The sequence below is a fragment of the Hyperolius riggenbachi genome, chromosome 9 (genome assembly GCF_040937935.1).
Source record: "Hyperolius riggenbachi isolate aHypRig1 chromosome 9, aHypRig1.pri, whole genome shotgun sequence".
Taxonomy (NCBI): domain Eukaryota; kingdom Metazoa; phylum Chordata; class Amphibia; order Anura; family Hyperoliidae; genus Hyperolius; species Hyperolius riggenbachi.
In genome coordinates this window covers 172,514,406-172,530,290 of record NC_090654.1, presented here as the reverse complement: position 1 = coordinate 172,530,290, position 15,885 = coordinate 172,514,406, and the positions used below count along the sequence as shown (strand labels likewise).

Genomic DNA, 15,885 nt, shown 5'->3' with positions numbered 1-15,885 from the left:
ATGAATAGAAGAAGTTCTGACTGTTGAAAATTGCTCTGGTTTTTTAAGGGGAAAACCCTTTGGAGGTGAAGTGGTTAAAGAGAGGAAAAACAAACAAGTTGGAATCACAGCAAACTACCTTCTGGTGGAGTACCAATCAGACCAGTGGGAACCAACCATATTAAAGTGCTCCTTCAAATTAGCAACTGAGAAAGTGATTTTCTCTTAAGTGGTAAATCTCATTCGGTTTGCAAACAGGGAGAAGGAGAAGAGAGAGGGGGATCCCTGTACCTTGGCTATGCTATCTTTGGCTGTGTTCCAGAATTGCACTAGCGTGAGTTCTGATGCTTAGTTAGGGTGGGAGCTCTTTTGTAACACAAAGCTACCTAAATATCTGAGAGCACCTGGGCTTCCATTACCATTGAGGCTAGGTGAAAGCACTCTACCCAGAAATATCTGTATCGTAGGACAGTTCCACCAACAGCATTACCGCACCCTATAAAACAGCTACCATAAGGTAAGACAGACCAATAAGAAAGAAGGGAAAGTGTCCTGTATCAATCGTACAGCATTATTTAACCCCTTTCTCTTATAAAATTGTTTGTGGAGGATTTAGCCAAACCCAAAGAAATACCATTCGTATTCCTCAATCTAACATGCCACTTGAACATTGCAGGGGGGAACCTTTACCACTTTTTGCTACTAGATTTCCTAGTACATAAAAGAAATGAAGCCCAGTTTATAGGTATAGTTATGAAATTCCTTCTCAACTGGGACCTGGTTGAGGTTTAGGCCTTCCCTTACACAGTTGTGCAAGAAATGCCTGGCCTAAAGGCATGGGAAAAAGTCAGAGAGGTGAAGGTCAAGGAGAAACCAAAGCTGGTTCTAGGTCCACCCACAGTAGTCTGGCCACGTTTAGAGGTATATTGCTCTATCTAGGCTAGTCTAGAGGCATAGAAATACTGCCATAATTTCAGAGACCCCAGCCCTCCTCTAGATGTATATATAGCCAGAAACTGAAAACTTATTCTAGGTCACTTGCTGACCTGTATAAAGCTAGTGAAGTGGGATTGGAGCATATATCGTCTAATAATGAAGGAGCGGAAAATAAAATTGCATAAGCCACTGTATCCCTTCAATAATATGCAGAATTATAGTATTGATAGTGTTAAAATTGGTATGTTTTTATTTTAGAATAGACAAAAAATGTATAGACGTTTTCTGACATTTGTGATGGTTTACTTTACAGATAATATTTCATTTCAGTATGGTGCAAAATACCCACATGCATTATTAGCCTACAGCTTGTGCAAACTTATATATATTGTTTTAAGCATAATACTTGAATTTCATTATCTAAATTCCATCACAGCACCACTAATGAATGGAGCTATTTCAATTTCATGTCATAATCATTTCCCCATCTTTTACCACGAATTGCTGCTATTCCCTCCATCCAGCGCTACTGCAATTTAGCTTATGGTGTTTTTGATTCCGTGCCAAAAGTCCTTTATAGTTATGATTACAAGGCAGAACCAATGATTTGAATGTGCTGTAACTGGAGAATCGAAATGAATATGAATCTGTGGTTTTACCTTACTCCTTGTAGAGATCTCCGTCTTTGTGCTTTGATCCTGATTTTATTTGGCAGGTAAGTTGAAAGGTTTGGGCAATGTTTTCTCCCCTCCCCATTTCTAATAGTGTGTGTGTGTGTGTGTGTATGTGTATGTGTTTTGAATCAATTCTTCTGTTTTGACCTTTTCAACTGCACATCTTCACATCTCCCCAAGGTGCTAGTTCTTTTTATACAGGCAAGGCCATCAGTCATAGTTAATAATCAATGTGGGTTTTCAGGACTTTGGAAACCTGTTCACTGTCTACTCTCAAACTATATGCAGTAATACATATATAATCTGAGCCTGAATGGCAACAAAAACATCCCTGGAGTATGAAGGTTATAATGAAATAATTTACAAAGTTAGAAGTGTATGTGTGTGCATGTGTGCATGTGCGTGCGTGACTTTTTCATCTAGGAAGCCATCTGCTGATAACCAAAATTGTGAATTGTCCTTCCGTATGTGAGCAGGTACAACATGACCTAATCTACCAGATAGTACAATAAATGTTTGGGCCCTTTTAACAAGGACTTTTCTATCTTTCCTTTCTACACTAGTGTTTCTCTCTGTCTTGAGCCACCACAAATAGAGCTTGAATCATGTGGCATAAAGCTATAACTTGTAGCTGGAACACCGTATGTAATACCCTTTACAGTGAATATTTGGACAATATGTTCTGGACATACTGTATACTAATAAGGACAGAAAATAATCGCAAGCACACAGGAATCTTTAGGGATCTGTTGTACTACAGTTTTTAATCTGTCATACATATTTTGTTAATTGTACTATAAGCGCATCCAAAATTTAATATATCTTTGATCTTTAAACGTACGGTATATGTGCATTTATGGATGGTGACGTGTGTGTGTGTGTGTGTGTGTGTGTGTCTAGCATCACTGGGAAGTAGCTGGTTTGCAGTGTATTATGCATGCAGTAATAATTCTACCATTTAGCGTGTTTCTTTTCATATATTTATTAGATGAGCATTACCACTCTTTTTTCTATGTTTGTACAGCTAAATATCATCTCTGGTTGCTGTGATTTTCCTATGATAATATACTAATAGCATATATTCCTATTTGTTTTCATTTTTGTGTGTGGCATGACCGCTAAACCAATACTTTTTTTATTAACTCTTACTAAACTGAAACAATAATTCATAAAACTGCTTTATTATGCTCTAATTCTGTATTCCAGTTATGCACTATGACTATTGTGCCATGTTTTTTATTTTTTTATTCTAGATATCTATAAGTACTGTATATACAGACACAACAGGCCCGATGAGTAAAATTCATTCAGGTTGCAGTAACCAGTATGTAAATTACCGCTGGTCACTATACTTTAAAGTGACACTGAAGCAGAAAAAATGATATAATGAATCGGTTGTTTAATACAGATAATTGATAGAACATTAGTAGCAAAGAAAATAGTGTCAGATTTTTATTTTCAGGTATATAGCCTTTTTATTCCGTATATATTTTCAGGTATATAGCCTTTATATTCCGTAATATTTGCAGTTTCCACAATACACTCAGCATGATTTCACAGAGCAGGCTACTGACCCTTTGAACTTTTTTCTGCAGAAAAGCCATAAACAAAGAAGAAACAATGAGAGGCAGTTGAGATAAGTGCTTCAAAAGACAGTGCTACCCAGGGCTTTATAAAGTTGCAGAGTTCAAAGAAGCTCTTTTGCATAGATAACAACTGAAGATTCTTAACTCTTCTTGTACTGGAAACAATATGAGACTCATATCCTTGCTAATGTTTTATTTCTTAGCAGTACTACACATACAAATCCTATCATAAGTTTATTTTCACTTCAGATTCCCTTCAAAGAGGAATTCTACTGAATATAGCATACTGAATAAAATTGCTTATCTTTAACGATGACTTTAGAAATTATTCATTGTTTGCCCATTATAAAATCTTACCTCTCCCAAATTTACATCCTTAAATTTATCACAGGGGCAAAATCTTTACTTCTGGTAGGCGCATTATTGTGGAATGCTAGTTTACTGTGTGATCCGAATGTCCGTAAAAACAACACCTGGGCCCATATGCAATTAACTTTTTCTCCTGAGCTTTCTCCTAGGAGATACGTTTTCATTTTCTATTTAGCATTACTTTTCAGCACTTTGCAATTGAAAAACTACGAAAAAGTGGGTGAACAAGGACAATAAAAACTATTTTGAGTATTTTGTTGCTTGCTGATGGTTTAAAAGGCATTTTATTGACATGTTTGAAAATATCACCTAGGAGAAATTTGAGGAGAAAAAGTGAATTGCATATGGGCCCTGGTCTCCCAATGCACTGGTAGGACAATTCTGCATTGTAAACAGCTTAGGTTAAAGAGGAACTCCAGTGAAAATAATGTAATAAAAAAGTGCTTCATTTTTACAATAATTATGTATAAATGATTTAGTCAGTGTTTACCCATTGTAAAATATTTTAAATCCCTGATTTATATTCTGACATTTATCACATGGTGACATTTAGGCCCCGTTCACACTTGCGGTTTAGTAAAAACCGCACCGGATGTCCGGACCGCACCGTATCCGGACCGGACCTGATCCGTACGGTTCCTATCCGGATCCGGTCCGTTTGCATCCGGTTTCCGTGCGGTGTGAACACGGTTGCGGTCCGGATCCGGTCTCTTAAGGAGATAACATCCTTTTAATTACCTGGGGTTTGGGAGGTCAGCAGAAGGGTCTGGGGTCATTGTTGGAGACAGGTGGACGTGTGGAGACCATCCGTGGATACAGAGACTGCAGTTGGGACCATGGATCCAGGCATTTTTTACTCGTAAACCTGGGAATTCTCTCTGTTGTTCGCCTCCTTCAGACATATCAGACATGTTGCTGGCAAAAAGAGCTCCAGCATGAAATCGCTGCTGCCCCACTCTTCGCTGGGCCCATGTGGTCCCCATCCAAAATGCATAGGAAGTGGGGTAGAACGTCCGGTTTTTGTAGCCAGTGTGTTGTGCGCTCTCCGGCTCTCATTGCTTTGTATTGGCCGGATGGTGCAGTCCGGCTCCGCTCCGGATACGGCTGCCGGAGGAGCCGGACCAAAAAATAGCGCATGTTGGAACGGACGCCGGAGTCTGGATCCGGCCCGAATCCGGTCCGGCTCCGGTCCGGCAGAACGGACGCATGTGAACGGACGCATAGGCTTTCATTGCCATGCCGTGCGTCCGTTCCGTCCGTTCTGAAAGCGGTCCGGCTCCGGCACGGCGATTCTGGACGGCCACCGCTAATGTGAACCGGGCCTTACTGGGATCATTTTGGTCACGTATCCTAAATGAGGGGTTACCTAGCTACCTATACTATAAATGGGGAGGGTAATCTGCCTATTTAATCGCTCCCCTCCCGCCCGTGACAGCCACCAGTCGCATGTCAGTGCACATCCAGTGCTCGCATGTCAGTGCACACGGGATGTGCACTGACATGCGACTGGTGGCTGTCACGGGCGGGAGGGGAGCGATTAAATAGGCAGATTACCCTTATAGTATAGGTAGCTAGGTAACCCCTCATTTAGGATACGTGACCAACATGATCCCCAATTACAGTGTATATAGCCAGATCCCCTTTTAGTATATAGAAAGTATACATAGTCAGATCTCCCCTGTATATAGGCAGTGTTTACAGTCAGATCCCCCCTGTATATAGGCAGTGTTTATAGTCAGATCCACTTCGTATATACAGTATATAGTCAGATCCACCTGTATGTAGGCAGTGTATGAAATCAGATTCCCCCCCCCCCCCCGTATGTATTCAGATCCCCCTCTGTATATAGGCAGTGCATATAGTCAGATACCCCCTGTATATAGCCAATGTTTATAGCCAGATCCCCTCTGTATATATAGCCAGTGTATATATTCAGATCCCCCTGTATATAGCCAGTCACCCCCCCCCCCCTATATAGCCAGTGCATATAGTCAGATCCACCCTGTATGTAGGCAGTGTATATAGTCATATCCCCCCAGTATGTAGGCCGTGTATATAGCCATATCCCTTCCTGTATATAGTCAGACCACCCTGTATATAGGCAGGGCATATAGTCAGATCCTTGCCATATATAGGCAGTGTATATAGCCAGATCCCCCTGTATATAGCCAGTGTATATGGTTAGATGCCCCTGTATATAGTCAATCACCCCCCCCCCCCTATATAGCCAGTGTATACAGTCAGATCCACCTGGTATATAGGCAGTGTATATAGTCAGATGCTCCCCATATATAGGCAGTGTATATAGCCAGATCCCCCCGTAAATATAGCTAGTGTATATGGTTAGATGCAAAGGAGGAGAAAAACAAAAAACAAATTGCGCAAATAAAAATTCGCTTACTAGATGTAAGATGAATGCAGACATATAGTTAGGCAGACAACCTTAAAGGGATACTGTAGGGGGGTCGGGGGAAAATGAGCTGAACTTACCCGGGGCTTCTAATGGTCCCCCGCAGACATCCTGTGCCCGCACAGCCACGCACCGATGCTCCGGCCCCGCCTCCAGTTCACTTCTGGAATTTCTGACTTTAAAGTCAGAAAACCACTGCGCCTGCGTTGCCATGTCCTCACTCCCGCTGATGTCACCAGGAGTGTACTGCGCAGACACAGACCATACTAGGCCTGCGCTGTGCGATCTTGATGACATCAGCGGGATCGAGGACATGGCAACGCAGACGCAGTGGTTTTCAGACTTTAAAGTCTGAAATTCCAGAAGTGAACCAGAGGCGGGGCCGGAGCATCGGTGAGTGGCTGCGCCAACACAGGATGTCTGCGGGGGACCGTTAGAAGCCCTGGGTAAGTTCAACTCATTTTCCCCTGACCCCCCTACAGTCTCCCTTTAAAATCCTTCCCAGGTGGGTAAACCCTCAAACTGCCGTGGCCATCGGGGTTGAGTGGATCCGGTGGTAACTGACCCTGGAGTCCCACCAAGGAGTAATCGTGTGCTGGTGGCGTTATTACGCGTTTTGGCGTTCCCGCCTTCATCAGATAACCAAGGTTATCTGATGAAGGCGTGGAACGCCGAAACGCCACCAGCACACGATTACTCCTTAGTGGGACTCCAGGGTCAGTTACCACCGGATCCACTCAACCCCGATGGCCACGGCAGTTTGAGGGTTTACCCACCTGGGAAGGATTTTAAAGAGAACCAGAGATGAAGCACCCTCATGTATTTTACCTTATAAATCAGTGGGAACATGACAGTAAACACCTAATCTGCTCTTTGTTACATTGTTCTCTGTTTAATTTGCCTGTTATCACCTCTAAGATAAGAATCCCGACTAAGCAGTCGGCTGGCTTTGCTACAGAAAGATTATAGCTGAGACTGTGTTCTTTTGTGTCTTTTCAAGTCCAAGCCTGCCCCCTGCTGGCTTTGCTCAGAAATCATTATAGCTGAGTCATTATAGCAAAGCCAGACTCAATGCACAGTCCGGGATTCTTATCTCAGCTAGATAACAGACACTTTTAGCAGTGAGGATGAAACAGAGGGCAGGGTAGGTGTTTTCTCTAATGTTCCCACTGATTTCTATGGTAAAATACATGAGGGTGCTTCGTCTCTGGTTCACTTTAAGGCTGTCTGCCTAACTATATGTCTGCATTCATCTTACATCTAGTAAGTGAACTTTTATTTGCGCTATTTGTTTCAATAAAGCATTGTTACACTATGGAGCGCTCTTTTTTCTCTTCCTTTGCACTTTAAGCAAGCCTCCCTAACAGCCGGGCTACTAAGGAGCAGCTAAAGTGTGACCACTAGCAGCAACCCTTGGTTACCGTCCTAGCAGCGCAAGATTGCACATCTTTTCCTATATGGTTAGATGCACCTGTATATAGGCTGTGTATATAGTCAGATCCCGATGTATACAGACAGTGTACATAGGCAGTGTGTATAGTCAGATCCCCCCTGTATATACGTAGTGTATATAGTCAGATTTCCCCCCCCCGTATATAGGCAGTGTATATAGCCATAACCCCCCTGTATATAGGCAGTGTATATAGTCAGATCCCCCTGTATATAGGTAGAGTATATAGTCAGATTCCCCCTGTATATAGGTAGAGTATATAGTCAGATCCCCCCCTCGTATATTGGCAGTGTACATAGTCAGATCCCCCCTGTATATAGGCAGTGCATACAGTCAGATCCCCCCTGTATATAGGTAGTGTATATAGTCAGACCCCCCCCCCCTGTACATAGGCAGTGTATGTAGTCAGATCCCCCCCCTGTATATATGCAGTGTACATAGTCAGATCCCCCTTGTATATAGGTAGTGTATATAGTCAGATCCCCCTGTATATAGGTTGTGTGTATAGTCAGATTACTCCCCCATGTATCGGCAGTGTATGTAGTCAGAACCCCCCCCCCCCCCTGTATATAGGCAGTGTATATAGTCAGATCCCCCCTGTATATAGGTAGTGTATATAGTCAGATTATCCCCCCCCCCCATGTATAGGCAGTGTATGTAGTCAGATCCCCCCTGAAAATAGGCATTGTATGTAGTCAGATTCTACCATTCTTCAACTCAGGTAAAGTTATAATGACTTGCCCGGTCAGTTTCCTGTAATGGGAGCAGGGCTATGTGCTGGAAGTTGTCACACACAAGACTTGGGGATTGCATTACAGGAAACTGACCCGGCAAGTCATTATAACTTTACCTGAGTTGAAAAATGTTAGAAAGTTTATATTACACAGTCGCTTTAAGGGACCAGCGCTGTAATGTCCCAAAAGGTGTACCTGAGACAATGAAAGCAAAAGTATTTATATTTACCTTGGGCTTCCTCCAGTCCCCTGAAATCTGTGTGCTCCCTTGCCATACTCCCGGTCCCCTCCACTGTGCCGCTGTCAGCCACAGTAAAGTTCCTGACTGAGCCAATCGGGCACTACCCCACATGTGTGGTCCAGGGCAGGTGCTGCACCCCCCATTTGGGCTCCCATTTTGCAGTTCTTTAAGTCTATAACTGCGCTTGCGCAGCTCCGGGCTACGCGAGCGTAATCAGGAGGGGAGCGTAGCCAGGTCCACGCATGCGCAGTGACCCACAATCCAACTCCACAGTGGCAGAATGGAAGGTACTGGACAGACACAGATGGAGCTAACAGATTACAGGGGGCTTGTGGAATAATTGTGCTATAATTGTCTCAGGTTTATTTTAAGGCCAAATTCTGGACTCAACTTTTTTTTGCATTTGTATGGAGGGAATTACATTCAGTTTCTGAGGTGGTGACATCCAGATTTCCAAAATGAATATAGACTGCAATAAAATCCTCAAAGAACAGTGTATGCCTCTTAATCTACAGATAAAAAGTTTTGCTGTAATTCTGTAGAAAAAAGTTCCGGCCCCATTTGTATTTATATGTCAGGATAAGTAGCATAACTCCCATATCTTGGTCTTCTGTGTGTCCCCTGGATGATATCTTCTTCTTACCATCCTCCTCAAGTAGTCCAAAGGATAACTGAATGGAGGCAATGCTACTGAAGCAAATTACGGAGGTATGTTCATGCTAGATCCACATACCTCTGTGTGGTGCCTGCTCCTCTCCTTGTTCCCCTGTCCCCATAATCCTCTCTTAAAAATGTTGACCGTTGCCTAAAGTTACATTTTCTGACAGGAAGAGGCGGGCTTGCAGTTTTATTTCCTTCTATCGCTCTTCCATTCCTTCTGGGTATGAAAGGGGCAGGTAGGAGGAGGAAATAGGTGGGGGAACATCACAAGCCTACCTCCCCCTGCAACTACTAGAGCCAGATAATGTTTAAAAAATGTAACTGACGGTGCAGATTTATAAGAAGGCGGCAAAATAGAACAATATGGACTCTTTTTGAACCATTCAGCTTTACTGGTCAGATAAATAATAGCAACAATTGTATGTCCCTTTTTCTAAATCATGCCACGCCACATACCAGTGTGCTAGTACAGGTTTTGTAATGCGGCCCCCTATATATGACTGCTATGATCTGAAGGATCACAGCATTCTCTCATGTCCAGCTGATATGTGACAGTGTTCATATTGTAGATCCTCCAAGGTTTTCTAATTGCTAACTCTAGGTTTAGGCCTTTGTGACAGATTAATCACTTTCCACAAATGGTTTTTGGATGTAAGATCTACTGAAGGCTGAACATTATGCCCAGTGCAGCCAAACAGCCTTTAAACCAAAGGCATACTTAAACAATACATGTAGTACACTGTGAATCTGTATTAAAGACACTGTTATTACATGAGAACACACATAGTCCTGTACAGTGTTTTGTTTTGGTAAAAAAAAAATTCCCCTGAAGTGTTTTATTAACTAGCAGAAGATTTTCTTAAAATTTGATAAATGTATTTTATACAGTGCACAAATTTGCCTTAAAATTAATGAACATTACTATTGAATTTTATCTGCATGGCATGAACTGTGTGTGCTCTAAATAACCATTAACTCCTTTACTGACTGCTATTTTCTGCTTCAATTACAGTTTGCCTATTATCTTAACCATATTTATATACTGTATGGTACCATTTCTAAGCTCAGTAAAATTCCTTTACTCTAGAATAGCATTAGTAATGGATTTGATCTGTCACATCAAATGTTAATTGAGGATGCTGCATTTTGGAGCATAATATAGGTCTCTTATGATGGAGGTAATTGATATTGATCTCTGTGCTTAACACAAATATTATTTATCATGTCTTTGCTGGCATGTGTGCAGTTATCCCTGGAAAAAATACACATATTATTTATAAGCTAAAAAAAAAAATAAGTTTTGCATAGAATTTGCAACAACTGAATCAATCCTGTCTTTTTGATGGGAAACTGGTTACAAAGGTGCATTCTACATCCAACTTAATAATTGTCCTGGGTATCTGCGTCCATGGGTTGCATCCATATCAACCTGAGTGCGCATACATGGAGCCATGGATGTTGGCCACGGCTGTGCGCGGGTTCATGGCTGCAGGTGCATGCATGGTGAGTCTTGCTGGGGTTGCGCAAGCTAACAGCTGATTCTACAGCAGCTACTATTAGCAACGGGGAAAGAACTTCATCAGACTAACCCCCCCTCTATAATGTCCAACGCTAACCTCTCCCCCACTATACTTCACACTTACCTATCATCTGCCTAACACTAACCTCCCCTCTTTTCTGACTAACAATAGTCTCATCTCTCCTGTGCCTAACACTAAACTCTTCTCTCATCTGACTAACACTTACTTCCACTGTAAGATGCCTAATACTGACCTCTCCTCTGACTAACACGAACACCCCCTCTCCGATGCCTAACACTATCCTTCCCTCTCCTCTAACTAACACTAATCTTAACTCTCCAATGCCTAACACTAACCTCCTCTCTCTTCATCCTAACACAAAGCTCCCCTCTCCTCTACCTAAAAGTGGCCATTAATGATACAATTCAGTGAACAATTGTTTGTTTCCGATCATTTGTATGGCATTTCGGAAATGATCATTCAGGAGCACTAACAGATGATAATTTCCTAACTAATCCGAACAGATTAACAGGATTCATCCGCAAACTTGGGTCGATTTCATTAATCCGATTGGTTTAGAGTATTTTAACTGTTAGTGGTCCTGAACAAACACTTTCATACTATGCAGGAGAACAGAGGCGCCAAAAGGATAAAAGGAAGCTAAATGAGCTTAAAAACCAAATTCTTGGTAAATAGAGGAGGTAGTGGTGGACTTACCTCCTCCAAGTAGACACACAACGACTGTAGTAAAGACAGTCAATATATTGTATTTATGAACTCCAAATATGCAACGCGTTTCGCAGGTTTGATCCCGCTTCATCAGGCAACAACAACGGAGCAATAGCATATGTGGTCAGTAGAAGAGCCAGGCACCTCTGTCTGACAGAGGTGCCTGGCTCTTCTACTGACCACATATGCTATTGCTCCGTTGTTGTTGCCTGATGAAGCGGGATCAAACCTGTGAAACGCGTTGCATATTTGGAGTTCATAAATAAAATATATTGACTGTCTTTACTACAGTTGTTGTGTGTCTACTTGGAGGAGGTAAGTCCACCACTACCTCTTCTATTTACCAAGATTTGGTTTTTAAGCTCATTTAGCTTCCTTTTATCCTTTTGGTGCCTCTGTTCTCCTGCATACTATTGAGTCCACCCTGGGTGGAGGGTTGAACCCCCTTTTTTCTCATCTACAGAGAGAGATTTCTTGTTCCTGAGTGGGGTCAGGAAAATCTCCCCACCTGACTTTACAGTGGTTGCCTAATGGTAACCCTGGTTTGTGAGTATTAATATTTACTCTATCTACTAACCAATTACCAATACATATTACACTATTGGGGCTCTTGGTGTTCCTTGTTTTTAAACACTTTCATATGAATGATTCGAAATGAACAACCGTTTGCCAAATCCACCTTAACACTAACCTCACCTCTCCTCTCCCTACAACTAAACTTCTCTCTCCTCTGCCTAAGGGCCTGTACACACTGAAAAACGCAAGCAAAATCGCAAGCGCATGCGTTTTTAAAGTGCATGTAGTTTTAAAAAACGCATGCGCTTTTGCCTGCGTTTTTTGTGCGTTTGCGTTTTTCTTGTAATTGCTGATTGGCTAAAGAATACTTTGTTTTTTTTCTAGTTTACATTTCAACAGGAATCAGGAGATTGCAGAGTCTTCTGGGATACTGACTTCTGAAAAACGCAGGCAAAAACGCAAGCGCATGCGTTTTTAATGCGTTTTTCATGCGCTGCGCTTAAAAAAGCGCAGCAGGCACTGCGATTGCGTTTTTCTAAAAACGCATCGCACCAGTGTGTACAGGTCCTCACGATTTTCATTATTTTTCAAAAGACCTTGCGTTTTTAAAAACGCATGCGTTTTTAAAAACGCAACGCAAGCGCAGCAGTGTGTACAGGCCCTTACACTTATTTCCTCAGCCAGTATTGAATCAGCTATTAGGTTGATCATGGGCTAACCTGAAAGCTGATTAGCTATGAAGCCATAACAAGTTTATTAGAAAAAGTGTTCTTTATCCCCTATCTGTCTAATTAATGAGTGTTAAGCTCACATCATTTTATTTTTTATTGGTTAAGGCCGAAAGTTTTAATGATTATTTTTGATGCTGATAAGCTTTAATCATTTTTTTGGCTTGGAAGGATAGGGAGGGCTAATGTTAAGGTCTGAAAACGTTTTAAGGTTGGTTATAGTTAAATTAGAGTCTATTAAACTGAACAATGGGAATACTCCTCACAACATGTCAGCCGTGTGGGGACAGGTAGTGATGGGGCCGAAGGTGGCTGGTAGAGCTGCAGGGAGGTGTGGTGTGAAGACCAGCGGGGCAGGGGGAGGCTTGGAAAAGTAGCGGTGGGTAGTGATAATGGTCAAGGAAGCTGCTGAAGGAAAATAAGGCAAAGCAAAAGAAAGAAGGGGCAGATGAAAATAAATAGAAGGGTTTTTTTTGTTTCATCAATTAAATGTAATGTGTTTTTTTTTCCACTAAATAGGTAGGGTGTAAAAAATGACTCTCTTTACCTTTTTAAACGATGGGCTCCTGGGGTCTCCTTATTAAGGAGGCTCCCAGATGCAGCGTCAGATGAGTGATACAGAATTTGCACCTGCTTCAAGTAGATGCAAAGTAACACCCATCTGCCGTCATGTTTTATGGGAAGCATCGCTTTTCGGGAGCACGAAAGGGACAATTAGATGGGGGTAAAGAACTTACTGGGTGATAAAATTGACCACGAGAGTTCTTTACTGCCCATCTGGGTGCAGAGTTGAATAGACGCCTGGTTTTAAAACTCACCAGCGCATAATGCTTGTAGGCTATATTTTCACTAGGGTGCCACGTCCACTACTCAATCATCCGTGTTGATGCAAATCATATCTGGATCCAACAGCCACACCAATCCAATGCACAGCTATGGGAATTCGGATAAAATGTCCCCAACAATTTTGCAGGCACTCCGATTTTTTTCTTTCTCCATATGCGACTTCGGAAGCAGATGAATGATTTCGGTGGGCTGTAATTCTGCATCTGAATTTGCATGTAGGGAAACGGACGGGAATCGCACCAATGGAAACTCAGCCTCAGGGAATAGGATAGGGCCCATTATATTTTCACCCTTTTCCCTCAAGCCACTTTAATCCCTTCCTTCCCATTTATGTTTTCAATCAAGAGAAAAATAGGTTACCCCATTGGAGAAGGGCTAAAAGGGAAGCACTAAGATATTAAGTGATGCATGGCACGGAAGGTAACTCTACAAAAACATTAGAATTCACCCAGCACCTTCCCTAATATCATCCTTGTGATGCTTAAGTCCATTAGTTTAATGTGCCAGGCAAGTTTGACTATGCACAGGCGTAAGGATCATTTAATCAGCAACATAGCTAGCCAGTAAACTGTGTGGGATGTAGGGTGATAAAAGACTTATATGTCTCAAGACTTTTAGGACCTGTAATTTAATTGGGACCCCTGAGGCAAAGTGGTCAACCCTGCCATTATAGGGTTGTGAGTATGAGCATTTAGTATTAAGTATTTGTCTCTGATCTTAGGTAAATTGTAATCCAGAATATTGAATTACGGAACGCTAGATTAAAGGAATTTTACTATACATACTATTTAACCACTTTTTAATCTCCTTTGATATATGGCCATGTCTTTTTCCTTATGCAGGATACCAAAATTGCATCCCTTGAAAGAAACATTCGAGACCTTGAAGATGAAATCCAAATCATAAAAACGAATGGCGTCCTGAACACTGAAGACAGAGAGGAGGAGATCAAACAGATGGAAGTTTACAAAAGTCATTCAAAGTTTATGAAAAGCAAAGTAAGTTTGTTTATGTATTAGGTAACATGTATAGGCTGTTGATTACAAGTTTATAGTTTATTGTGTGCAATATGACCAGTATGAGCAGTACCATCCCCATTTATATTTGCTTCTACTTATGAGTGACTTTATTATTTAGATTATTACAATAAGGTGCACTTTGAAGACAAGCAGTAAATCTGTATATACTGTATTTAAATTGCTCTGGTTCAGTATATTCATTTTAAACATCTATTTTAGTACATTGCATTACCTTTGACTCCATGTATCCTGTTATTTATTTAAGTCATAGGCAGAGCCGGGACAAGGTCCTCCAGCACCCAAGGCTGAGACAGCAAAGTGCGCCCCTCCATCCCTGCCTCCCCAGCCGTCACACACTGATTGCTATTAGACTAAGAGGCAGCCCATGGCCCCCAACACCTTAATACCTAGTTATCTGGCTTGCAGTCACTGCCATGTATGCCCTTTTATTATTCCTTTCTGCTTCAAACACAATTAGGAATGACAGCTGAATTAATTCTGCGCCCCCTTCTACACTGCGCCCTGAGGCTGGAGCCTCTCCAGCCTATGCCTCGGCCCGGCCCTGGTCATAGGTCCCCTCTTGTACATACTTGTTTATAGATTCATTAACTTTTCCAGTCATTTTTTTCCAAGCACCTGATCGTGAAGTGTTTGTGAGCCAGATAAGCGAAGCATTTTAACCCAGGATTGCCTTTGCCCAGATTATGGCATCTTTCAATGCAATACATAAATTGGCACCCTTTCAACACTACTTGCAGATTGATTTTTTTTTGTTTTCTTCTCTCAGACAATTGCTGAAGTTCATAATCCCAATGTCACAATTCAAAGCTAGGAAGTAGATCCTCTGTCACTGTCAACTGCAAGGTTGGCAGGGCCCAGCATGTCCCTGCTGGTACACAGTAATCTACAGTTTATTTGTAGCCTATGATAGCTAAAATGGATAACACCCTGAAAGACATTGTTTTTCAGTCAGCCAACACTTCTACAAAGGATTTTCAATCAAAAAGAGAGAGAGTGTGAAAGAAAGAGGCAGGATTTGTAGATGAAACAGGCAGGATTTGTAGATGAGTGTTGAAATGCAGTATGGGGACAGCTCTTCAGGCCACAATGCATCATAAATGTGGTAATATTTAGCTGAAAAAACAAACAAACTGTAACGATTGTGGAACTTTCTCCGTGATCAGCGCACAACGCGTGCGCTGATACGACAGAAATCCTCCACAAGCGTATAATTGCAGGAACCCAGCAAAAAGTGCTACGCACCCGTAGAGGGAAATTCCTGTCGGCAAATGGCGCTGAGGAGTGCAGAGGAACCAATCCTCTGTACCTCCACAAATGCCAGACAGGAATTGTACGAAGCGCAGAACGCAATCGCAAGAGAAGCGATTGCGAATGAGAACGAGCAAAGGGACAGGTTGTATGTGTGTGCGCCAATCTAGTCGCCACCCCGCGACAGCGCACACACAACAGCAGATACCGCAAGAAAGG

The 15,885-nt window shown here is 42.1% G+C and overlaps 1 protein-coding gene across 25 annotated transcripts in view; it reads left to right on the top strand.

The window, feature by feature from the left end:
* Positions 1-15,885, top strand: part of ERC2 (ELKS/RAB6-interacting/CAST family member 2) — a 1,931,514-nt gene that overhangs the window by 493,656 nt on the left and 1,421,973 nt on the right. For 19 of the 25 annotated variants that reach the window (XM_068253678.1, XM_068253677.1, XM_068253680.1 and 16 more), the window contains 2 exons: positions 1,589-1,630; positions 14,221-14,376. In XM_068253678.1, coding sequence (XP_068109779.1) covers positions 1,589-1,630; positions 14,221-14,376 — 198 coding nt within the window. The remainder of the gene's footprint in view (positions 1-1,588; positions 1,631-14,220; positions 14,377-15,885) is intronic. The other 6 variants (XM_068253691.1, XM_068253689.1, XM_068253697.1 and 3 more) reach the window with 1 other exon arrangement.